Source organism: Vombatus ursinus, unplaced genomic scaffold (genome assembly GCF_900497805.2).
Source record: "Vombatus ursinus unplaced genomic scaffold, bare-nosed wombat genome assembly UNPS02014781.1, whole genome shotgun sequence".
In the NCBI taxonomy this organism is placed as follows: Eukaryota; Metazoa; Chordata; class Mammalia; order Diprotodontia; family Vombatidae; genus Vombatus; species Vombatus ursinus.
The window spans coordinates 24,348,928-24,374,598 of record NW_020954559.1 but is presented as its reverse complement, the minus strand read 5'-3'; the positions used below and the strand labels follow the sequence as shown (position 1 = coordinate 24,374,598).

The following is a 25,671-nucleotide window of genomic DNA, read 5'->3' as shown; positions in this document are numbered from 1 at the left end:
CAAGTAGCCTATCCCCCTGGCAATCTACAAAGTTTTACTGTGCCCCCTGCCATGTGAAGGCAAACTGTTTCTGTCTTTTTCTGCCCCTAGAACTGCAAAGAACATAGTATTAAATCAGTGACCAAAAAGCAAGGTCCATCATATTCTTTATTTCATCAATCTTTTCCAAAATACTTGGAAGGACTCTCTTGATAAATTTGGTCTTGACATGAAGCTTCTCCGATAATTGTCTCCTATAATTTTCCATTCACCACACTTGTTTTTTTTAACTGGCTAAACTAGAGAGTTACATGGACTTATTATATTCCTAATTACACCTTCTTGCTCTATGTCCTTCAAGATAGCAGTGATTTTCTTATCTCCTCCCTTGATTCCATACTGTGGAGTTCTACTTAAGGACTAAGCATTCTATAGTTGGTGAAATCACTCTATTCTATTACATAAAGCAAAGAAGAGAGTGATAGAGGGAGTCTAGATCCTAATTGTGTGCAAATTCCATAAAGTTTTCATTTTTTAACAATCCTAGGGAGTTGCTTCCTCCAAATCTCCTAGGATATTTCAGTATATATAAAAATATTTAACTATACTCATCATAATTTGGACATACAAATAAAATAGATTACATTTCAGTCACAAAATTAATCTCTAATTAATTTGAAATTCCATAAATTTCTGCAAATGGGGAAAGGATCTACTTCCCTTTTCTCTCTCTCTCTCTCTCTCTCTCTCTCTCTCTCTCTCTCTCTCTCTCTCTCTCCCTCTCTCCATTCTCAACTTAGCCAGAATTAGGAACAGAGATGAGACTTTATCTTTTGAAAGTTCTGAAGTTTTCAGCAGAAAAGTTCTCTTTTTACTCTATTTCTCTTGGCTGATCAGACCACAGGGGAAAAAAAAGAGTTAGTTGGATTTGCTGTGACACAGAAAATAGATGATACTGAAAACTCTCTATTACTTAAAACAAGCAAATACTGCTCGCTTTCTCTTTCTTTCATCCTTTCTCTCTTTTGCTCTTCTTCCTTTTTTCTTACCTCCTTCCCTTTTTATCCCTTCCTTCCTTCCTTCTTTCCATCTTTTTCTCTCCTTCCTCCCCTCCACCCAAAGCCTCAGCAAAAAAAAAAGATGTTTTACTTAGAGTTTTTATCATCCTATATCTGAAAGTGTTTTTACTGTCTTGTGTCTGAAAGCTAATTCACATATTGTATCCTAGGTCACATGTTAACTACCTTTACTGTTTTTTAAAATCTATTTTCTATTTCCATAGGTAGAGCATCCCCCATTTCTATGAAATCAGGTCTGCTTTCCTCTGAATTCAGGCTAAAGAATGGAGGTCTCTATTATGTTTCTTATGGTTCTGCCTATAGGCGTTAACCAAGATTTGATTGTTGATTGCTTACCTAAGGGTATGATGAAAGGAAACTGTCAATCAAAACTAGCATCATTAATAAATGTTTGCCAATTGTTCACTATGTTTGGGGGATACATGTTCTTATTAGTTGTTTACCAATTCTAGGGGTCTCATATGTCAACCCTAGCATATTGCCTTGGTACCTAGAGGGTGCTTAGCATATGTTTGTTGATTTGAACTGAATTGAATTGCAGCTTTAGAATGAAAATCTGCTTCAATTTTAATTTGCACTCATGTTTGAAATACTTTTCAATGGACCTGGATGCCAGCTTCCTTTCACAGTAAGAGAAGGAAGCTAGGGGAACCTATGGACATGGATCTTTCTTTCTTATCATAGAGGAATTATCTTAATTTGCCATTTTTTAGAAAGGTCAGGATACCTGGCTAACAAATCAGGGAAGGAAATACTGTGCTTTTTTTTTTTCTCCTCCTTTCTTAACATGCAATGAATTAGCAAGGTTAGCCTGAGACAGAGACTGGATCTATCATTTCCGTGGTTTAGTCCTTCCCAGGTGAGGAAATTACATTTACCAATGTGGGTTGAAACTTTCTCTACTACTTAAAATGTTAGAAAGTTGCCTAAGTACATTGTGAAGTTAAGTGATCTATCCAGGATCGCAGAAGTAGTATGTGTTACAGGTAGGATTTGAGCCCAGGTCTTCCTGACTTCAAAGTCCACTCTATGTTCATTGTACCACAATGCATGGTTGGTATTGGCCCCAAATCCTTCTGCTAGGGCTGTAGTCTCATTCTTATTATTTATTTAAAAATTATTTATTTTTTAAAAATTAGTTATTTGTTTTTAGTTTTCCCCATTCACTTTTATAAGATTTTGAGTTACAAATTTTCCCCCTCCCTCCCTTCCCCTCTCCCCAAGATGGAATGCAATCTGATAAAGGCAACACATGTGCAATCATTTTTAAATGTATTTCCACATCTAGTGTCATTCTTAACGAGGACCTGACTTTTTCCCTCTTTTTTTTAAAGGAACCCTTTAATGAACCCCAAATTTCAACCCTCAGCTTACCTCTCATAGAATTTTAAGTTCAGAAGTAGCCTTGAATTAAATTGTAAGCTGTGAAAACTTACTATTGGCATATCTCTAGCCATCCAGATAGAAATACTTCAAGTACCTAGTCCAGGGTCATCATCTGCTTTAGGATTGTTTATTAAATATTTATTAAATAGAAGATGCCTTTGTGCTCTGTGTGAAAGCACATGTAGTCAGATCATTCTGCAACTTGGCATATCAGATAGGGTTTTGATCTTAGAATCAAAAATACCTAGGTCTGAAACCTGCCTCTGGCATTTACTGGCTATGTGACCCTGGGCAAGTCATTTAATTTCTTCTTTCATCCTTCTTTTCCTAATCTGTAAAATTGAGATAAGAATAGCACTTTCCTCACTGAGTTATTATGAAGATCAAATGAGATGATGTAAGCAATTTTGCCTTATTGTTATTAATAAAAATCATTATTTAGAAAGTTTAGAAATTATTTATTCATCAGTGAGGGAGTCTGTAAAAGCTCTTCCTTTGGCTCATCTGTACATATTTCAAACTGTCCTGCTTTGGTTATTCTGTGAATTTATAGTTCTTTTGGATTCTATTGAGAGACAAGAATGATGCAAAGTCAAATAACACACTAGAAATGAGGCTTAAGTCAGTGAGTGAAGTGTAATGGGACATAGCCTTTCACCTTATCTCTATATTTTCATGTAAAGAGATTATAGGGCTCAGGGGAAATTGCAGTATCTAATGACATTTTTATAAACAGAAACAGGTTAAAATGAGTACCAAGGTCAGCCTTGAAGGTAACAGAAGTTACAAAAAAGACAGCATTTGGTCTCAGGGAAATCAAATGTGGATAAAAAGACAGGATGTTTGACCTAATTTAGCTTGGTCATAGAGGGTGGACAAGTAGGAGGTGTTTATGGACTATAGGTATGTTAATGGAAGATAAATATAAAATGGAAGCAAAGAGAATTCTCCATGCTGTTCTTTTTTAATTTATTTTTTTAAATAAGAAGATGTTATTGATGTAGCTGTTTTTTTGGATTGCTTAAATTTCAAATTAGGGGGCAAGTAGGTGGCATGGTAGATAGAGTACCAGGCTGGCAATCAGGAAAACCTGAGTTCAAATCTGACCTCAGAAACTTACTAGCTATGTGACTCTGTTCAGCCTAAAAAATAAACTAGATCAATAAAATTTTCTTATTTTAAAAAATTAGTTAAAAAAAAAACAAAAAAGAAATGACATTGAAAAGAACAAGGATAGGAAGGGCAGCCAGATTCAATTAAGGGCATGTAGAGGAGATTGGAACTAGAGGTGAAACAGTTGTCAGGGCATCAATGAATCAAAAGGTATCTGAAAGTGTTTGACATAATTGATGTGTGTGGGAAAACCCCAAAACCTAAAACCATTTGAATACAAAAAAAAAGGAGACCAAAGGAACATCAATGACTACCTAGTGCATACTTTTATATCTACAAATTGAGAATCATAAGCACACAGAGAGAACATGGTTGTAGTAGGTGCTTAATTAAATGTTTGTAGAACTGAATCAGTTTGACCGAGACATTTTAGCAGCTCTGGGTCATCAGAAGATCTTAGATTTACAGCTGGAGTAGTTTTTCTTTATTATCTAGTGTGACCTTCTCATTTTATAAATGAAGAAAGGGATTAGCCCAAAGTCAAGCAGGCAGAAAGAAAGAAAATGTAGGAGAAAGCATTTGAACACAGAACTTCCCATTCCAAATATCACAGGTGATTACCACTCTGTTCTGGGGAAACCCACTCAAATTAACCATACCAGATGGCTTGCAGGACTCCCTGAGGGGTGGGATAGCTAATCTGTTCACTCTTTGCATCCATCCCTAATTTGTAAAAACTGCCTTCTGTTCAAAACGATTTCAGTTCAATCTATTGAACTGTAAGCCTGACCTTGACTTCTTTGAATGAAACCATTCAATGGTTTCAATGAATCATTTAAGTGAATTTGGGGAGCTTCTACTATATGTCCAATTCTTTTGACTTTGGTTTGTAACAGAATTTAATATATGAAAGGGGATGTGTGCCTAAATAGCTATCTCATTTTCATTCCAGACAAAAGGAAAGATTCTGTAGCAGATTCGGTAGCCGCCAGACCAATATCTTCCAGCTTTAGTCAGAAATTAAAAATAAGAGGAAATTACTGAGATGAACAAATATTATTTAAGGCAACTGACCAGGCAGAAATGAGACTATTTGGTAATTTACTAAAACAAATTCTTCCTCTAAATGTTGAAATGATGTTTTAAGTGTTTCTATACTAAGGGAAAGAGTTGTGGTTTCAATGTGTTTTCTTCATACTAGATCAAATCATTGATTTTAGCTTAAAATAAACTTTAGTGGGAGGGTTGGTGTGTGGGTGAATGGAAATAACTTGGGCATGAAGAGCTTTTATGTGGTTGTCTCCCACTTAAACACTGAACAGGGGTATCTAATGGCTTACAATAAGACCCAAAAATTTGGAATCAGTCCCTAGCCAGATTAGTGCATTCACTTTGGTCCCTTAATTTGGGTGAGTACAAAATAATTATCTGTCTATAATGTAAAACTAATTAAGAGGAATGGTGATTTTTGTGAATAAACTCAAGGGAAAAAATATCAGAAAGCTTTGAAAGACCACTATTGTATTTAAAATTTTATGTTTATATTTCTATCCCTGAATTCCAACTCCCAACACCACACTCTTACCTTCCCACTCGTACCATTTTAAAGGAAAAAAAAGTACACTTTTTTTTCTACAAAGTTTCTTCCTGACGGGTGGGCTAGTAGCAAAAGTAGCTATTCTGAAGTTTAGTGAGTGGAAGAGGTCCAAATGATTTTTGACACAAACTAGTTTGAATGATCTCATTTGCTTAAATTAAGATGAGAGTGCTTAATTGCTCTCCCTATCTTTTCTTGCTTTTATACTTCAGGAATGTGTTTGTGTGTGTGTAGTGGAGGGGAAGGAAGAGAAATCTGTCAGATATCTTGGTTTCCTTGGTGAGGTATAAAGAAAACTGGATTTGTAGTCAGGAGAGAATTGCGGGTATGAAATACAGTACTAACATTTACTAGCTGTGGGAATATGGGAAAATCACTTAACTTTTCCTGAGTTTTAGTTCCATCATCTGTAAAATGGAGCTAAAAATGCCTATCATACTCATGTTATAGGGTTATTTTGAGGCTCTGATAGTGCAATGAATGTAAATTGCTTTCTAAACTTTATAGTTTATATATGTCAGTTATTTTTAATCATACATACATAATTTGCCTGAATAATTTCTAATAATTTCCCCTTGACTCTGAAAAGTTTTTAGCTGTAAAAGATTTAATAAAAATTGAGATGGGGGAAGAGGGTTATTATATTATCTTTTACAGCATCTGTGATCAGAAAATTTGGATTCAAATCCTATTTTTTCTGCTTATCAGCAATGTGACATTGGGCCAGCCACTTAAAATCTCTAGAATTTGACTTCATCTACAAAATGAGCATTTTAATGCCTGTAGTACGTATGTACTGGGTTGTTGTGAGGATGAAATGAAATAATGCATATAAATTAAATTTAAAATTGTAAAATGTTTGAATTCTTTCTTAGTATACTTTGTCAACACCTTCAATACCCTAAGTGAGGTATTGAAATCAAACTATAAAATGGAGTGGCCATTGAAATGCATCAAAAGTCAGCAGGATCATGGGATAAAAGGATCATAGATTTAGAGTTGGGAGGGACACAAAGGTCATTGGGTCCAATTCCTTCATTTTACACTGAGGAAACTGAGTGTCAGAGACAGGAAGAGATTTGCCTAGGGTGCTCCAGTTAGTCCAGGTCAGAGGCAGGCTTTGAATCTAGGTCTTCGAGACAGCTTCGAGACAAATAAAATGTTGCTTTGTTGGGCCAGCAGGACTAGATATAGTTCTGGGTAGTTAAAATAATGTTAGGGATAAAGTAGGTGCTCAATCAATGAACAAGCATTTTTTAAGTGTCTACTACATGTAAGGTACTGTTACTAGCTTTGGATATACAAAGAAAGGCAAAAGATATTCTCTCCTCTTAAGAAGCTCATGTCTAATGGAGGAGGCCACATGCAAACAACTTTGGACAAACAAGATATATGCAGGATAATTGGAAATAATTAACAAATTACAGGTGCTGGCTTTAAGGGGGATCAGGAAAGGCAGAAGGTAGAAATTTACCTGGAACTTGAAGGAAGCCAGGGAAGTCAGGAGGTGGAGATGAAGAGGGAAAGAATTCCACACATTGGGAGACAGCTGGTGAAAATGCGCAGTTGAATGGTTGAGTGATTCATTCATTTTTTGAAGCTCAGTGTGGATATAAATCATGTTTAATAACTATTATCTCCCTCTCTTGATGTGTGTGTTTGTCTGTGTGTGTTTGTGTGTATGTGTGTATGTGTGTGTGTGTGTGTGTGTGTGCAAATATTGTTTGTTACCTTCTGTAGGACTAACAATCTGGTGGATGATCATCTTTGCCATCACGTTACCGGTTTATACCAGTGTTCATTATTTAATTAAATTGTACTAAATTGGGGGGGAAATGGAGTTTTGGTGCTTCCTGGCTTTATCAGCTCTTTTTATAGAGTCCTCATCAACAATTCAAGGTAAGATTCTATTTTTCTATTGATTTAAAAAAACATTAATTAAAAAAAATCCTCTTGTCTGACTTTAAGTAAAATTAATTTCAGATATTTTTACTTTATGGTAGAGTATTTGCTGGAACTAAGTTGTCAAGGCAAAGGTCCTTTTGTGTTGTGCTGGTTTTCTTTCAGTCCTGTTGCTTTGGGACAAGAGATTCATTTGACTTTGGACTTTAGTCCTAACTGCCATTTGTGACTTTGGGCAAGTCAGTCAAGATAGTCATTCAACCTTTCTGTTCCTCAGTTTTCCCATCTGTAATGATGAGAGAGAGCAGGTCTCTTCAGCTCTAAAATCATTTGAGTCTTTGACAAATGGACCTGCTTTTACATAGAGAAGCAACTTTTCCTTTGAAGTATTGCAGCAAATCCAGTTCCAAATTAGAGCGCCACAGCTCTAGAGCTGGTAGGCACTCTAGACCAATACTCTTATTTCCAGATGAGGAAAGGAAAAAAAAAGCAAACATTTATTAAAGTGCCTACTCTGCCCATTTTTTTATTTTTTATTTTTTTCCTGTGGTGTTGTAAAATCAAAGTACTACTTTATTAAATGAGTTATTTTACACAATGTGAACAGCAATATAATTACAATTGTAAAAAAACAAAATTATAATAAGGATGGACTAATTTTCAGGATTTCCAAATCAGGGCCCAACTGTACATTTACACAGAATTGTCTTTGCATGAAGCCCAAAAGGAAACAGCGTAAAAATGAGTGTTTCTGTAGCCCCCTTATTTTTGCTTATCACCAATTTGTTAGAAAGGCAGTTGCAGGTTTGTTACCTAAGGTCTGAGATAGTAGAAGAGTCAATGGGTGCCATGAATTCACCTGTAAACAACTTTATGCCTGAACATTAGCCGATTCTGGAGTAAGTGGAATCTTGAAATGTTTGCTCTCAAAGTGCTGTCTGAAGGTCTTGGGGTTCGGTATTCATGTCCGACAGACAGTGCAGGTATATATCAAGGCAGCCTTAGCAGCAGCCTTCTGATCATGTCCTTGTTTCCTTTTCCTGTCCAGCCTTTTTTTTTTCGGCATTTTTCTGCTGATACTGAATCTTCTGCTGTCCACGAAGTCATATCTGGACTGGGACAGTCAGGCATCCGAGGATCCGCGGGGCAAGAGTGCTGGGGGGCGGGGAAGGGACGGAGGATGGACTGAATGAGAGAGAGCGCTTCGCTCACCACCTCCGCCTCCTCCTCCTCCTCCTCCCAGTGGCTGCTCTCTCTGCGCATTTTTAAAGCACTTTACAAGTATTATGTCATTCGATATTCACCAACCTTTTGAAGCAGATGCTATTAGTATCCCTTTTTTAACAGTTCAGGGAACTGAGTCAGACAGAAGTTAAATGACTTGTCCAGGGTCACACAGCTAGTGAATGTCTTAATCCAGATTTGAACTTAGAGGTCTTGCTGACTCCAGGTCCAGCTCACCGTCCTCTCTGCCACTTGAGGCCCAGGGTGCTTAAGTAAGTTGTCCAAAGCCACACAGTTAGCATCAGAGGCTGAATTTGAACCTGGGTCCTCTGACTCCAGAGCCTATGATTATTATTCCTTATACTGTAACAGGTGGTCCACAGTACCCAGCCAAATGATTATTCACCTGGCATCATTCATTTCACATCCTTTCGGAGCTGGATCAGAAATTAGAATTTTCATTTCTGATACAGCTGTGAATGCATATTTCACCATTTAAAAAATATTTTTCAAAGCTATACATGGCTGGAGTAACTAGATGGCACAGTGGATAGAGTGCTGGGCCTGGAGTCAGGAAGACTTCTCTCCCTATGTTCAAATTCAGCCTCAAACACTTAATAACTGGATGACCCTGGGCAAATCACTTACCCCTATTTGCCTCAGTTTTCTCATCTGAAAAATGATCTGGAGAAGGAAATGGCAAACCACTCCAGTATCTTTGCCAAGAGAATCCAAAATGGAGTCATGAACAGTCAGGCATGACTGAAATTATTCAAAAACAACAAAAACATACGCATTGGAGTATCATATATATAACTTTTGTTCAATTTGTCTTCCTCATTTGCAGCTCCACACTATAATGCAATGGAAAATGAGGCTTTCATTGTGTTGTGTCCCGGAAGAAAAACTGGATTTGAAATTTACTGGACTTACTTTAATTCTAATAAAAGCATTACTACCAGTGAAAAAAATCGGATATATTCTTCAGGGGCCAAACTCAAATTTCTACCAACTTCAATGAAAGACTCTGGAATATATACTTGCATTAAAAAAAGGTATGTAGACCTAAGGAGAAAATAATGAAAGAAAAATCTTCAGGCAGCCAACCTATGAATGTCAGTTATTTTGATCTGTGTTTTAGTCCTGCCTTGAAGCCAGAAAAACTTGGGTTCAAATCCCACATCTGATATATACTGTGTGACTCTGGGCAAATCAACTAATCTCTGTGACTGAGTCAACTCTCTAACTACAAGTTGCAGAGAAGGTACCAACTGCCACTGGCACAAGGACTTTCCTCATCTTGTAAGATGCATCTTCCTGAATTCAAATCTGGCCTCAGACACTATCTGTGTGACCCTGGGCAAGTCACTTTACCCTGCTTGCATGAGTTCTCTCATCTGTAAAAATGAGCTGGAGAAGGAAATGGCAAACCACTCCAGTATCTTTGCCAAGAAAACTTCAAATGAAGTCACAGAGAATCCAACAGGACTGAAAAATGACTCAAAAACAATAATTCAGTATACTAGTGAAATTCCAGCAATCTCTAGCCATTGCATTCTCCCATTCTTCTTTTAGCTATTTCTTTAAGTATTTCTTTCTTTTCTGTCTCCCTTAAACCATCTTATAAACCTAAAATTATTGTAACACTTCCAGTAGCTCTGACAGGGAATGGATTTTTACCTGCATCTGAATGAAGCACGTGAAGCTCAGTAGAAAAAGGACATGGCTTTACCAATGGCTGAGGGGCCTTAGAGATATAGCTTAGCTTTGAATTTGGGGAATAAATAAGAATGAAAAGAAGCTCTGAGGCACAAAAACATAAAAACCAGTAAACTTGAAGCAGGTAAAACAGGGAATGTCTGGAAAGATCAAATTAACACTTTAAAACTGATTAAGTTCTGTGAGATAACATGAGAAAGATCCTATTACATTATATGTTTTTTAATTTAGATTGTTATCTTTGCATTATCTAAGAAATATAAGCATATTCACCTTGTAGAGAAAAGTGAATAGGATGTTATCTTTAAGTAATGAAAGGATTATTTATTTTTTAAAGATTTAGAAGAATTTTCTTTGCTAATCTACTAGAGCCCACTGACCAAAATGTGGTAGTTCATTAAAGATCTCAAATTTTGAGATTTGTCTATTTAAAATTTTCAATTTCCTGTTTTGTTAGTCTGGTAACATATTCCTCTTTTTTATTTAAAATTTTTAAAATTTAATTTATTTTTAATTTATGGAATAAAATAAACATTTCCATAACATAGTATGATTTTAAAAAGATGACTGCACAGGAACCTGCACCTATATTATGTGCAACTTGCTATTCCTTTTAAATATATAATAAAGTTACCTTGTAAAATTCTTTTTTTCCTTTTTTTCTCTCCCCCCCAACCCTAGAGATGGCTATCATTAGATACAAATATGTATATGTATGTATGCATACATGTCTGTGTGTACGTATGTAAATTCATTCTATGCATACTTCTATTTATCAGTTCTTACTCTGGATATAGATTTATTTTATTTTTTTAATTATACATTTTATCAGCATAAAGTTGGGCTGGTAATTTCTGATAGTTTCTTAATTTATTTTACACTTCTTATAAGCTGTAATTTCAATTTTGGCTATTTGATTTTTCTCTTTCCCTTTATAAAAATAAAATCTTCCAATTGTTTGTTTCATCGATATTTTTTAAAAGCGCCCACCCAAACTTCCCTTAGTTTTATTGGTTTTGCTTATCAATTCAATTGCTGTTATATTTAATATCTGTTCTGATCTTGATCTTTTCCCCTTTTCTGCTTTTATTTTGGTATTTTGTTCATTTTCTAATTTAAATAGATGGGACACATTGAGAAATTTAGTGCTACAAATTTGCCTCTAACTAGGTCCTTATCCCTGCTCTGTTGGTTTATTGCAAACACCTCCTAATTGCTTTCCAGGCTTCCAGTCTTTCCTCTTTCCTATTCATCTTCAATACAACTGCCACATTGATATTCCTGAAGCCCGGGTCTGACCTTATCAATCCTCTGACCATGAAGCATTCTTCAGTAGCTGCTTATTGCCCCCACCAATATGTTTATATTCATTAATGAGCCAGAGGACACAGTTGGCTTTTAGCCATGGCATTTACTAGTATAACATAGTAAGACTAACAATAGAATGCTTACCCCAACAAACAAAATCCCCATTCTCCTTCAAGTATATATGTCATCAGTGGAGAGATTGAGCACGTCTAGAAAGACCCACACATGTAGAAGACGTGTGGAAGGGTAATTTTCATCTCTAGTACCTCAGGGCCATTGATTTCTTCTCATGGTATTCTCAAACCGTTCCTCAATGGACACAGTATCTCTCTTGAGTTAGTCAATTGTTTGGGTTTCTGGGGTTTGTTCCTCAACTATACATAATACCATTAGTGGACTTACTTGGTGTATTTCACACCAGGACACAACATCTGTGCTATGTTGGGCATATGACTCCACCACTTAGTCATGGTCTCCATTGTCTTGGGATCCTGGCTTCTGGTACTGCTATGTGCACTTATATGGCATGGATGTGACTTTAGTCAAGATAGATTATGAAAGACAAACCAATAAGCTGCTAGAATTAAGGCAAAATTAATTGAATTGTGGAAAAAAGCCAGAACTTTAACCTAGAAGAATCAGCAGGAAATTTCCCTAGTTTGGTTCCCTCAGATTCTGAGCCCTGCTTTTCATCCCTTGAAAAGTAGGATCCTGCCCTGGCACCAGATTCTCTTTCCTTGCCAATACTTGAGCCAGAATGGTTCTTCTCTTTTAAATTCTGACATCTTACTATGGGCAAAAGGCAGAGAAAGAGATATACAGAGGCAAACTATACTCAGGGCCAAGTCTATTGTCTTTGCTCATCTAGAGCTGGTTCCTAATCATTGTATATGCAAAGTCTCATACCTTTCACAAGCTACAAATGGGCTACTTAGGGCTTGATGCCCTTAATATGATTGGAACACTCAATTTTATTAGAAGTCCCCTAATCATTCCCCCTCCATACAATTTTTTAACCAATGTTTTGTTCAACAAAGCCTTGATAAACTTTATTGATTTGATTGATTTATTGATTTGATTGATCAATTTATTGATTTGATGTAGTTTTTGATCATATTCTCATTACTAGCTTTACTCTGCATGTACCCTTGAAGATTTCATTTCTAAATTTGCCTATGACTTAGAACATGATTAATTTTGTGCTTAATTAATTTCTTCATGTATTTGTGGCAAAATATATATATGCTCTGCTTTTCTATTAAATTATTTTCATATATTTATATATGAAACTCTGTTTAAAGCTTTATCATATATTCCAAATGTATGTTTTGGTAGGTTTACCATATTCAGAGAGTGGAGTACTGAAAACTCCTACTATTACTAATTTTCAACTTTTTATTTTTCAGGAGACAATAAGCTTTTTCTTTATATGTTTAGCTGTTTTTCAAAATTAATGTGCTTTCTAAGTATCTTTGAGTATGATATGATTTCTTTTTTAAAAAATTGTCAGATATCTTCACTAAATTTGCATATTTTCTTGAGCAAGGTGTTATGTGATAAATTTTAGTCTATAAGATTAGTTTGAATTTGTGTATATCCTGATATCTTTTGGCATGAGATATATTTCTTACAAGGAACATATTTGTTGGATTTTATACATTCATTAACTTATGACTTTTATAAAGGAGTTTAATCCTTACATAAATTTAGAGTTGTTGTACCTTCTACCTTTCTTTGTCAAATTGTAATCCATTTTTTTCAAAAGGGAACACAGACTTATTCTTACTCTTTCTATTCCTTGACTATAGCCCTAAATATCTTGTACTATTTCTGATATTATTGATTATACTCTTTCACTATTCACTTTTCCCAATATCTTTCTCTTGCTTCTCTTTTCCTACAAAATATTTTTTGAATTGCATCAACTTGTTCATTGTCTTTTAGGTGAATTTTCATTTTCTTGTAAGGATTTTTGGCAATTTTATTTCTTTTCATCATTTTAATTAACTTTTTTTTCAAGGGGAAATTACAAGGAAGCAACTTTCTTCTTCATTTTCCTAAAAGTCTCATTCTATATCAGTCTTCATAAAGTATAAAAATAATGAATAATGACTACGGTAGGCTTATTTCTTTTCAGAATGCTCAGTGGCAACCTTGGTTTTAAAATTTTTAATTTTGATTCCTTTTATTTTAACAGCCCCACTCTCTCTTATAGTATATGTGTGAATATCACAATATATCCTCAAAGTTGTGTTATCCCCAACGACCTGTTGTATAAAGTAATAAGTGGAACATTTAAAAAGTCAATGCTTCATTGTCCTAGAATTGAATATTATGATGAAATAACACATGTGGACTGGTTTAAGGTAAGTGAGAAAGTGATGATATTGATTGATGCTAGATAATTAATTTAGAGAATTAAGGGTAGCTGGAAATTGAATACAATTTTATTTTTCAGAATTGTAAAGCTCTCAGAGGACAACATTACTTTGCAAAGAAAGATTACCTGATAATTCAAAATCCAACGGCTGCTGATACAGGCGACTATACCTGTAAATTCATTTATGGTGAAAATGGATTCAATTTCACTGTTACTGCATCTAGGTCATTTATATTTCAAGGTAAATTGCTGTATGACAGTGGTCTTTGATAAAAACAAAGTACAGTTCTTCTTTTTAAAAAATGTACTCTTTTCAGTCATTTCCCACAATTATAATTTTAAAGATGGGTGTCCTCAAATCACAATTTTTCCTTTTGCCATGACCTTTGATTTTACAAAGATAAGTGGTTTTGTTAACAGTACATTTCCCTCATATAGAAGTTGCTTTAGAACCATGTTATAATAGTGGACAATGAGAGCACCAACTTTCCATATTGTCTGTTTCCCATTACATCATTGAACATCAAGAACATAAATTCATAGGATTCTAGATTTAGAGCTGGAAGGAGCCTTAAAGGTAATTGAACTCCCTTATCTAGTTGGGCACCTCATTTTGCATATTAGGAAACTGAGGGTAATAAAGACTAAATGGCTTGCCCAAGGTTACACACAGGGATTACATAATGGGGCCAGTACTTGAAATTAGATCTTTTGACCCCAAATCCATCACAGTGCAGTTAGGCCATAGTGTAGAATGTATAAAGGAGAATAGTATAAAATTAGGATAAAAAGATGGATTAGATCCAGATTGTAGAGGGCCATGAATGCCAGGCTAAGAAGTTTATATTTTATGTCATATTTTGTCTTTCAAACAACAGAAAACCACTAAAGGGGTTTAGTAGTCATGGTCATAACTAGGCATTAAGAAGATTCCCAGACAGCTGAGTGATGGATGATTTAGAGAGAAAATAGGAGAAATTAGTTAAGAGAATAATTCAAATGGTGGGGTGGTGGTTAAGAATTCAACCATGGTAGTAGCTTTGGGAATAGAAGAGAAGGGGAGAATGAAAAAGTTATTGTGGTGGTATGTCACTATGACTTGATGATAGGGTGGATGGGAGGAAAAGGAAATCATAACAGTCAAGAATAGGTCTGAGATTTTGAATCTGTGAATGATGGATAATTTAGCAGAGGAGTAGATTTAATGAGGAAGATAATGAATTCAGTTTTGAATTCATTAATATTCTGGATATCCAGTAGACAACTGTAAATGTTAAACTAGAGATCAGAGAGGTGGTCAGAGCTGGAGAAAGAGACTTGCATGTTATCTGATAGTTGGGAAAACTGTAGTCTCAGAAACATGAAATTTCAAAGGACGAAAGTTTACAGATCAAGGACGAGAACAAAGTCTAATGGGATCCTCATCTCAGACACTTCCTAGCTTGTGACTCTGGGTGGGTCACTAAAATCTGTTTGCCTCAGTTTCCTTATCTGTAAAACAAACTATAAAAGGAAATGGCAAATCACTCCAGTATCTTTAGGAGATAGGAGAAAGAAGAGCTAGCAATGAAGATTTAGAAGGAGGGATCAGAAGAGATGAAAACTAGTCCAGTGCTGTATCCTAGAATCCAAAGAAGAGAGACTAAGAATGGGATAGGGTGATAAATGGTATCAAAATATTTTACTAAGCTGAAAAATGAGTACTAATGAAAAATCTTTCCTTGGCTTTTGTGCTAAGAAAATCAATTAATGACTTTAAAAAGAGAAGTTTCACTGTAGTGGTAAGGATGAGAGCCCAGTTGTAGAAAGCTGAGGCCTGAGTGGGTGTGGTAAGGGAGCTGAAACTGAGTGTTGAGAATTCTTTCTAGAAGTTTAACAGTGAAAGGTTGAGAAATATGAGGATTTCTTGAAAGGACATCAGGGTCAAGGAGAGGTTATCTTTGGAGATGCTGTACAATTAGGTGGTGCAGTGGGAGTTAAGTGCTATTATTATCCCCATTTTACAGTTGAGGAAACTGAGAGGCAGGCAGAGGTTAGCTAATTTGCCCAGGGTTGCACGGTTAGTGTCTGAGGCCAGACTTGAACTAAAGTCTTCTTAGCTCCAGGCCCAGTGCTCCATCCATTATACCACCTAGCTAGCTGATTTGGTATTGTAAAGACTGGCTTTCAAGTTCCATCTTGTGAGACATATTGTCAGTGTGACCTTGAACAAGTTAATTAATATTCAGAGCTCCAAATATCTCCGCCAAAACTCTAAGTTGCTGTCAATGTGTATCAGTAGATCATAGAATTTGAAGATGGAAAGAACTTTAGAAATCATCTAATTTAACACCTCTGTTTTGTAGATGAGGAAAATGAATCCTAGAGAGGTGGAATAACTCGGTTATGGTCAAACTGTTTAAACTGGGAGAGCTGGGGACTTCCATGCTAGAAATTCCCTATAGGGATAAAATTGTAGACCAAACCAAACAAACAAACAAACAATCAAAACCTTAAAATAAAAACGAACATTGGACACTTCTGCCTATAATTTCTTTAAGTCAGTCCATGAAATCTCCATTAATGCCTTTGTCAGTACTCTTTATAACTTTCTAAATTCAGGCCTAGACTTTACAGGATTAGCAACTAAATTTGTGTAATTTGAAAGGTACTGAAAACCGATATTTCTCATAATGGTAGGAATGACTTCTCCCTTCTACGAATCTAGTACATTGGTGGGATACTGTGAACAGCTCAGAAGACAGACTGATTCCTAATTGTGATTGGGCTTCTTCCATTAGGTTTCCCTAGTTTTCTCTGATTCCATCTAAGAACATCCCATAAATAAATGATAACTCAGAATCTGAACTTCAAGTTCCTAACTCAATTAACACTCAATATTCTCTTTTCCTTTACTTTTAAGGAGAAAGTAATTACTCCATGCGTCCAGAAATTACTTCCCCTGTGAATCATCACCTCATAGAAGTAGAGCTTGGTAAGAATTTCTTCAAATACTATCATGGTGGACTGGAAGGTTACGGACTATATTTTATGACTTCTAGGTTACTGGTTAGGAGCTTCACAATTGCTCTAGTAGGGATTAGGTAATAATAACATTTCACGTATTGGAGCTCTGAACAATTTCAGAGCATTTCCCTGACGTCACTTGGTCTAGCATGAACATAATAAGTCTTAGTCCATATGACTTCAGATGAATGAATGAATGAATAGAAGGGGAAAAAAAAAACATTTATGTGCAAAGCACTGTGCTATGTAGCCAGGGACTACAAATAGAAAAGTAAGACAATCCCTGCTCTCAAGAAGCTCACATTCTAATGGGACATGAAAGAAATCAAATGGGTGCCAGAAAAGAAAATCTAACAGTAGCTGCAGAAGATGTCTATCACATTCTTCTGCTCCTTGCTAATAGTTTGGTTTTCAAGAGAATCTGTATTTGTGGGTGGAGTTTCTAAGTATACTTGCTGTAGACAAGTCATCTTTTGACATGCTACATGGTCCAATTGGAGGTTGCAGTTGGAATTGTGGGCAGTGCCAGGGTAAGTAATGCAAGGTAAAGGGAATTTCTGCAGATGACACGACTTTTAAAAGATACTTATAAGTTTGAAATGAGGTAAATTCGGTGCCAGTGGTGCCAGAAAGAGGACTACACTGGGAATTCATAGAGTCCTAGTGGAAGATCTGAATTCAAGTCTGGTCTCAGATACTTACTAGCTGTGTGACCTTGGGCAAATCATTTAACTCTGATTGTCTCAGTTTTCTCATCTATAAAATGAGCTGGAGAAGGAAATGGCAAACCACTGCGGTATCTTTGCCAAGAAAACCTCAAATTGGGTCATGGAGAGTTGGATACAACTGAAACAATACAATGATACTGAAAGGGTACAGAAACACTATAACCTCCTTATTCTTATAAGTTGTGCCCTTCATAATGAATTTTAAATACAATAAAACTTTTTTTTTCATAATATTAAATCTATTCTTAGCTTAAAGGCTAACTGCCAACCCTGCTCTAGTCCATCACTTCTTAAACTGTGGGTCACAACTTTGGCAACCGTAAAAGGTTGCTGAATGTGCAACAACCAAAAATTAATTCAAAATTAAACACATAATGAATCTGAGGTGTTTCCGGCAGCGCTTGCATCGTGCAACTTCACTTCAACCATGGCTCTGAACACGACATGTGCACTTTGCACTACGTGTGTCATCAGGCCACACAGTGACAATGAAGTCTGTATTCAAACAACATCAGTTCTTTCTCTGGAGGCAGATAGTATGCTTCATCATTAGTCCTTTGAAATTGACTTGGATCATTGTGTTGTTGAGAATAGCTAAATTATTCACAGTTCTTCATTATACGATATTGCTGTTACTGTGTACAATGATCTCCTGGTTCTGTTCACTTCACTTTGCATCAGTTCATGTAAGTCTTTCCAGGTTTTTCTGAAATCATCCTGCTTATCATTTCTAATAGCACAATAATATTCCATCACAATCATATACCATAGCTTCATTAGCCTTTCCTGAATTAATGGGCACCCTTTCAATTTCTAATTCTTAGCCACCACAAAAAGAGCTGCTATAAATATTTTTGTACAAATGGTTGACTATGCGTATTTGTTAACATGAGTTTTGCTTTTCTCCCCACCTCTGTGAGGAAGAAGAAAGTGGGAGAGAGAGAAAATAAAAATTTGTTCATCTAAAAAATAAGCTAAAATGTAAAAAAAAGAGGGAGAGAAACTATATCAATGATTTTTTTTTTCATTTCTGTCTAGGAACCAATGTGAATATGTCATGTAAAGCTTGTTTGGGAAAAGGCTCTCAGATGATAGATCAAGTCGGATGGTGTATTAAAGAGAAGAACAGTATTAACTGCATCAAAAATTCTCGATATCATGAAGAAAACAAAAAAATAAAGTAATATTAGTTGGGCTTAAATTTTTTTTTCCTTTCATAAATTTTACAACCTGCAGAATAACTACTAAAGGTAATAATTTGGTTTCTTAGGTCTAGCAACAACTTACACTGTAGAGATGTCACTTTAAGAATAGCTAACCTGAGGAAAGAAGACCTCTCCTTGGAATTTTATTGTTGGGCCTTGAATGAGCACGGAGCAAAAGAACACAGCGTAAGAATCGGAATAAAAAAGACAAGTAAGAAGTAAAGTCTATCGATGTGTTTGTGGAAGTCTTGATGATATTTTTGGATGTTTTGTCACATATTTCTGTTTCTTCTCTTGTCTGACCCTGGGCAACAACATTGGTTTAATTCTCTCCTTGGGGCAAACTGTAGGCATTTTCTTGACTCCAGGGTGGATGGAATACAACCAATGCCACAGCTTTGAGAACATAGCTTTTCCATGGCCCAGGTTACTGAACAATATCTCATGGGTCTTTCTCCTCTCCCACAAAATTTAGCTCTTGTACCATCTTTTCCTTTTCCTGGACTCCAATACTATTATTGGCCCTCTAATTCATTATATATGGCAGGTAACTTATTTGTAATATTTATACATGTTATTATTATAATTTAGCCAATACATAAATTTCCTCAACAAATGTATGTGTACACACACACACACACACTTTTTGGTTGTTTCTGAAGTTAACAAAGTTGCTATGCCTATTTTTACTAACTTTGGGAAGTAATGTGGACCACTGGAAGGAGTGTTGCTTATGCAGTTAGTAAACCTGGGTTCAAATCCTCGCATCTGACACTTAATAGCTAGGTGACTTTGGATACTTAACCTCTTTGGGCCTCAGTTTCTTCAATTATAAAGTTGGGGGGTAAGGTGGGGATGGTGGCTAGTAAGATGACTAGGCAGCTAGATGGTTTAATGGATAGAACTCTGGACCTAGAGTCAGGAAGACTCATCTTCCTGAATTCCAATCTGGCCTCAGACAACTACAAGCTGTGTGACCCTGGGTAAGTCACTTCACCCTGTTTGCCTCAGTTTCCTCATATGAAAAATGAACTGGAGAAGGAAATTACAAACCACTTCAGTATCTCTGCCAAGGAAACCACCAGTGGGGTCACAAACAGTTGGTCGTGACTGAAAAATGACTTAACTGAAAATAAGTTGACTTCTGAGGTCTGCTTTGGATCTATGTTCTGTTATATTACTATATGATTTTAATGAAAACACCTTATGATCATAGAGATGAGAGATCCATGTTTTTGTTCAGCTTCGTTAGATAATAGGTTCAGTACTCATCTTTAATGGAAAATCCCTGGTGCAGGAGTCAGAAGGCCTGGGTTTGAATCCCAACTCAATTGCTAGCTCTCTGAGTATGGGCAAAATGACTATTTTGTCACTGTAAGCCTATCTCTTTATCTATAAAATGGGGGTGGGAGATATTTAAATTAAGTAACCTTGAAGGTTCTTAATAACTCTAAATTAATGATCCTATTAAGTGTTGCTCATTTAAGATATAGTTGTGAATAACAGTTCCTCGGATAGTGGACACAATAAATGTTTATTGAATTAAATTGGTCAAATCACAATATTCTGATATTTATCCTTATTATATCTTATATATGCTGAGTATATAGATCACATACTTATACTGGGCACAAGAGATGGTCTAGACCTGAAATTTCTTTGGCATAGGGAACTCTTAGTGAGGAAATCCTCTCTACCAATGTAAATCAACACTTGCAATATAGCTTAAAATATCAGAGAGTTTCCTGATGCACTGAGAAATTAAATTATTTGTCTGGGATTACATAGCTAGTATGTGCCTGAGACTAGACTTGAACCCAGGTCTTTTTGAGTCCGAGGGTAGCTCTCTCTCCATTACCCCAAGCCTCCCTATTTTTTAATTCTTTGTATACATTTATATTATTGGGGCAGCTAGGTGGCACAGTGGATAGAGCTCTGACCTTGGAGTCAAGAGAACCTGAATTCAAATACAACCTCAGACACTTGACACTTCCTGGCTGTGTGACCCCGGGCAAGTCATTTAACCCCAATTGCCTCACCAAAAAGCAAAAAAAATTTAATAATGTTACATTTATATTATTATATATGTACTGTGATATTTTCATACTTCCTTCTGTTATTATATATAGCTTAATCATGATAGTAATTTTCTACTTATTTTTATTAAGTGGAATTAGTAGTTTTATGCAAATTAGAAATGATAAATTATTAATAGCCTCCCTGGGATTTTACTCCACATTATTAGGTTTTAGCATAGTAATATAGCACGAATTATATTCGAAAATATGAAACCAAGTGTTTTTCAGTACAGTTCTTCCTGAGTCTGGTGTGCCTTTACTTATTTTGGGGGGAGTCTGAACCTATGATTTCATTGATATAGGACAGTAGTGACAGACTAAAATAGAAAAAGGAGGCAGAAAATGATTACAAAGAAACAAAATATTTATCCCCAGAGGCTGCATATTAACTTAGAAACCCAATCTTCTATTATTTATTTTGTTAAAACACATTTATTTTGAAAAAGACAAATTATGTTCCATTGTATTTTTATTTTGTTAAATATTTCCTAATTATATTTTAATCTGATTGGAGGGGGGGACACAATGTGGCTTGTGATTCATGTGATCTTCTAAAGTAGGGAACTCCTACCTTTTATGAATGGATGCAACACTTTCTTTGCAATACATAATTTTAGAAAAATGAGGTACTGAGATGATAAATGACTTGTCTAGAGCCACACAAACACTATATGAGAGGTAATTTTGTTAAGTGTATAGAGAGTTGGTCTCTGAAGAGTGGCCCTGCTATTTCTGTGTTGTTGTTTTTTTCAAATAGAAATCTTCTCTCACGCATAACCTGAGCACAAGACAAATTCACCATCACTTACTAAGTCATCTTCTATTATGAAGGACTGACAAGATTTCTTAGTTTGATCACTTGATCTGAATCTGGAGATAGCCTGTTTATTAACTGACTCTGAGAATTATTATTATACATTTCACCCTTATTCCATTTGATAGCTTCATGGTTATGGGGGAGGAGTTACGAACTTTGGAAGCCAAATATTTAAGATAGGTTTAAACAACCACATGTGTATACAGATTACTCAGATGTTTTTCTGTCACGAGGTCAGATATTGACCTTCAGATGCGCTCCTGCATTGTTTGACAAGGTCTTCCTAGTTATCTGTGTGTTAAAATTATTTTCAGGTGGTGTCTTTGTTAATTTAAATATTCTGCCTGGTCTGTATTCTCTATATTTCATATTTTTCTTTGCAAACAAGTGACACATTCTACTTTGGTGGCTGTGTGTATCAAACAAAAACCTAATGACTTGAAGTTTTATTCCCTATTGGAATATTTCACCTCTAATTGTAGAATAAAAGAAATTGCAAAAATCATCTTTCCTTTTTTAAAAGCAGAAATTATAAAATGCATTGTCTCTTTTAATACTTCAACTGTTTAATATTTGTATATGTAGTTTTATATTGCTTATACATAGCTTATATGTACTTTAATAACATTTACATATAAGCATTTACATAATGCTTTAATGTTTGTGAAGTACTTTACAAATATTATCTCATTCTAACCTGACACCACCCCTGGAGGTAGATGCTATTATTATCCCCATTTTACAGGAGAGAGATTCAATGGTTTACCCAGGGGCTGCAGAGATGGTAGTATGTAAGGCCAAATTTATACAGTCTTCCTGGCTTCAAGACCAGTGCTCTATCTACTATTCCTCTTGTATTTGGTGTATATTCTTACACAATTTGTCATCCTTTTGTCTAGTATAGAGAGTTGGTAAATTTTGGAAAACAATATGACTTTCCTCCATCTGGGTGGAGATGGGGAAATTATAGTTTCAGGACTGAATGTTGTACATACTGTTATTGTTTTGGTATGTATTATTCAACTTTATTATATTAAGGAAGTTTCATGGTGTTACGTGTATATATATATATATATATATATATAAATATAAGAGCATATAACAAAAAAAAAAGACTGTTGGGGACAGCTAGGTGGTGCAGTGGATAGAGTACCGGCTCTAGATTCAGGAGGACCTGAGTTCAAATCCAGCCTCAGACACAAAGGCAAGTCACTTAACTCCAATTACCTCACAAAAAAAAAACAACAACTGTGAAATGAAAAACAAATGAGTAACTTTTTTTTTTTAAAGAGAGATTCTGTAGTCTCAGAATTTACTCGTTGCCATTTTGGGGGCATAGTTTATTTAAAACGTATACTCCACTTAAATTTTATTAATGCTCATATTATTTGTCACTCAAAGAAATATCAGAAAGATAAAAGTGGGGGGCAGCTAGGTGGCACAGTGGATAGAGCACCAGCCTTGAAGTCAAGAGGACCTGAGTTCAAATCTGGCCTGTGGCCAACCACTTGACACTTACTAGCTGTTGGACCCTGGGCAAGTCACTTTAGGCAACCCCAATTGCCTAAAAAAAAAAGATAAAAGTAAATCATTTTTAAAAATCATTTAAAAATGCCAATCATTCAAAAAAAAACAGTATGGTTACATTCTAACCTTCTTTTTTGAGCAACCTAATTGATTGCTTGGTTATATTGGCTTGGGGACAGGGAAGAGGTAAAACAGGGAGTGAGGGAGTATTACCTGCTGCTGCCTTTTTTACAGGGAAAGAAAACAGAGATATGATGATTCAGGAGGCAGTACCATCAGTGGGAAGGGTGCCACTTGGAATCAGAGCTCTGAGATTTAAATTTTGTCTCTAATGAACACCAGCTGGATGATCATGGGAAAGCCACTTCTTGCCTCAGTCTTAATTTCTTCACTTGTAAAATTGGAAATTTTAATATCTTTGATTAAACAGGCCTAGTGTGAAGAAAGCCATTTATAAACCTGAAAACCCCATATAAATGTGAATTATCATTATATTTGATTCTTTTGGTAGGGAAGTGAGTTGAGCTGTCATGAGAGTGACACAGATCACTGCTGCCTATTCTATTCTGTTTTCTTCAAGAGCACTTCTTCCTATAAAAGCCTCGCCTCTTGCGTAACAACAACCACCCCAGCAAATATTACATGAGTCAATATTCTTAGGAACGAGCATCTTCTCAGCTTCTATTGCCTTCTTATTAGCCTAATCATCTAATCATTTCTGTGATAGCAAGGTCAATTCCCCAGGGTAATGAGATTGTTCTCTGTGACAAGTGTATGTGTATGTGTGTGTGTGTGTGTGTGTGTGTATACATACATATACATAAGTACATACAAATGGAGTGAGCAAAATCCAGAGCAGTTTGGGAGGGCAGGGACTAATCGTTGCAGTAAATCAGGAAAGATTTCTTTTAAAGGATGGTGGCTGAGCTCCAACTTTGAAGGAAGAGAGAGAATCTAAGAGGCAAAGAGAGAGGGGAAATGCAAAGACTTGAGAGGTTTGGAAGAGAACCAAATACAGAAGAAAATGGCCTCAGTTGTTAACTACCATTTGTTAAGATGCAATTTTAATTAGGACGAAGTGTGAGATAAATTTGGTATGTCTCATCAGGACCATTAAGTAGTATTTGAAAATATATCTTTTGTTTTTCGATTGAGAAGTCATCTTGAATAGTGCCATAATAATAAACTAATTGTTCTTTGGCCAATGCTTTCTTTCTTCATGTTACTCCCTTGCTCAAAAGCAACCAACCAACCAAAAAGAAAACAACAACAACAACAACAAAAAAAAAACCAAAAAACAAAAAAAAAAACAAGCCAAACTTCAATGACCACTTAGAGACTAGAGCATGAAATCTGACCCCTAGCCTGGCATTCCTGATCCTTCTTAATCTGACCATATTCTACTTGTCCGAACTTATTTTCCCAGAACAAAACCTTTACTGTAGCCAAGCTAAGTTACTCCTTATCCCCCAAATATGTCTCATACATTTCTGTGTTTCTACTTTTACCTACTCTATTGATTGAATGTCCTTCATTCTACCACTCTGAAGCCTAGCCATCCTTTAAAGGCCGCCTCAAGTTTTACATTAAGAGGCAATATATTATCTTGCAAAAAGTACGGTACAAGAGCCAGCAAGACCTGGGTTTGAATATTGAAGGAGTCAGTAATATCTGGGTTTCAATCCTGCATCTAACATTTGCTAGCTGTGTGATCTCAGGCAAGTGTCTTTAGTTTTCTGGCCATGTTTCCTCAATTATAAAATGGGGGAAATAACAATTGTAGTACCTACCTTATAGGGTTATTGTGAGGATTACATGTTTTAATGTGTTAAAAGAGCTTTGCAAACCTCAATGTGCTATAAAATGTTGCTATCATTATATTAAGCCTTTCCTGAACACTCTGGACTTCCTTAATTCACTTTCTAGTCTTCTTCTTCTATCCATCTTATCTTTTTTTTGTTGTTCAGTGGTTTCAGTCACGTCCGACTCTTTATAACCCCATTTGGGGTTTTTTGTTTTGGTTTGTTTCTGGAGTGGCTTGCCATTTCCTTCTCCAGCTCATTTTACAGATCAGGAACTGAGGCAAACAGGATTGAGTGATTTGACCAGGGTCACCCAGTCAGTAAATGTCTGAGGCTAGATTTGAACTCAGGATGATGAATCTTCCTGACTCCAGGCCCAGCACTCTTTATACTTCACCACCTAGCTGACCATCTTGTCTCTTACCCCTCCCACCTTGTGGTCCTGTTCTCTTGATTGATGATTTCCTCTTTGGGACCACCATCTTATGAAGGAGCCCAGCCATACTGCCATATTATCATCTGGATTTAACTCTAGATTTCTTTTTCATTTCATACCTCCTAACTTGCTGCCAATACCATTTTCCTTTCTCCCCCTCTGCCTTCCTTCTCTATAGGTTTTGTCTTCCTCCATTAGGATATGTTACTTGAGTAGAGGGGCTGTTTTGCTTGGTTATATTTGTATTCCATCTCTTCATACACTGTGTAACACTTAATAAATAATGAATATACTATCTCCCTATCTGTTCATACATTATGTATCTATCTTTCTATCTTTCTATCTATCTATCTATCTATCTATCTATCTATCTATCTATCTATCT

General features: G+C 35.9%; 1 protein-coding gene and 1 pseudogene across 3 annotated transcripts in view; one reads left to right on the top strand and one right to left on the bottom strand.

Moving 5' to 3' along the window:
- Positions 1–25,671, top strand: part of LOC114046224 (interleukin-1 receptor-like 1) — a 57,187-nt gene that overhangs the window by 25,153 nt on the left and 6,363 nt on the right. For 2 of the 3 annotated variants that reach the window (XM_027866464.1, XM_027866463.1), the window contains 7 exons: positions 6,895–7,053; positions 9,128–9,335; positions 13,505–13,673; positions 13,766–13,928; positions 16,590–16,661; positions 18,460–18,601; positions 18,692–18,837. In XM_027866464.1, coding sequence (XP_027722265.1) covers positions 6,990–7,053; positions 9,128–9,335; positions 13,505–13,673; positions 13,766–13,928; positions 16,590–16,661; positions 18,460–18,601; positions 18,692–18,837 — 964 coding nt within the window. In that variant the 5' untranslated portion in view covers positions 6,895–6,989. The remainder of the gene's footprint in view (positions 1–6,894; positions 7,054–9,127; positions 9,336–13,504; positions 13,674–13,765; positions 13,929–16,589; positions 16,662–18,459; positions 18,602–18,691; positions 18,838–25,671) is intronic. The other variant, XM_027866465.1, reaches the window with a different exon arrangement.
- Positions 7,928–8,319, bottom strand: LOC114046135 (annotated as a pseudogene).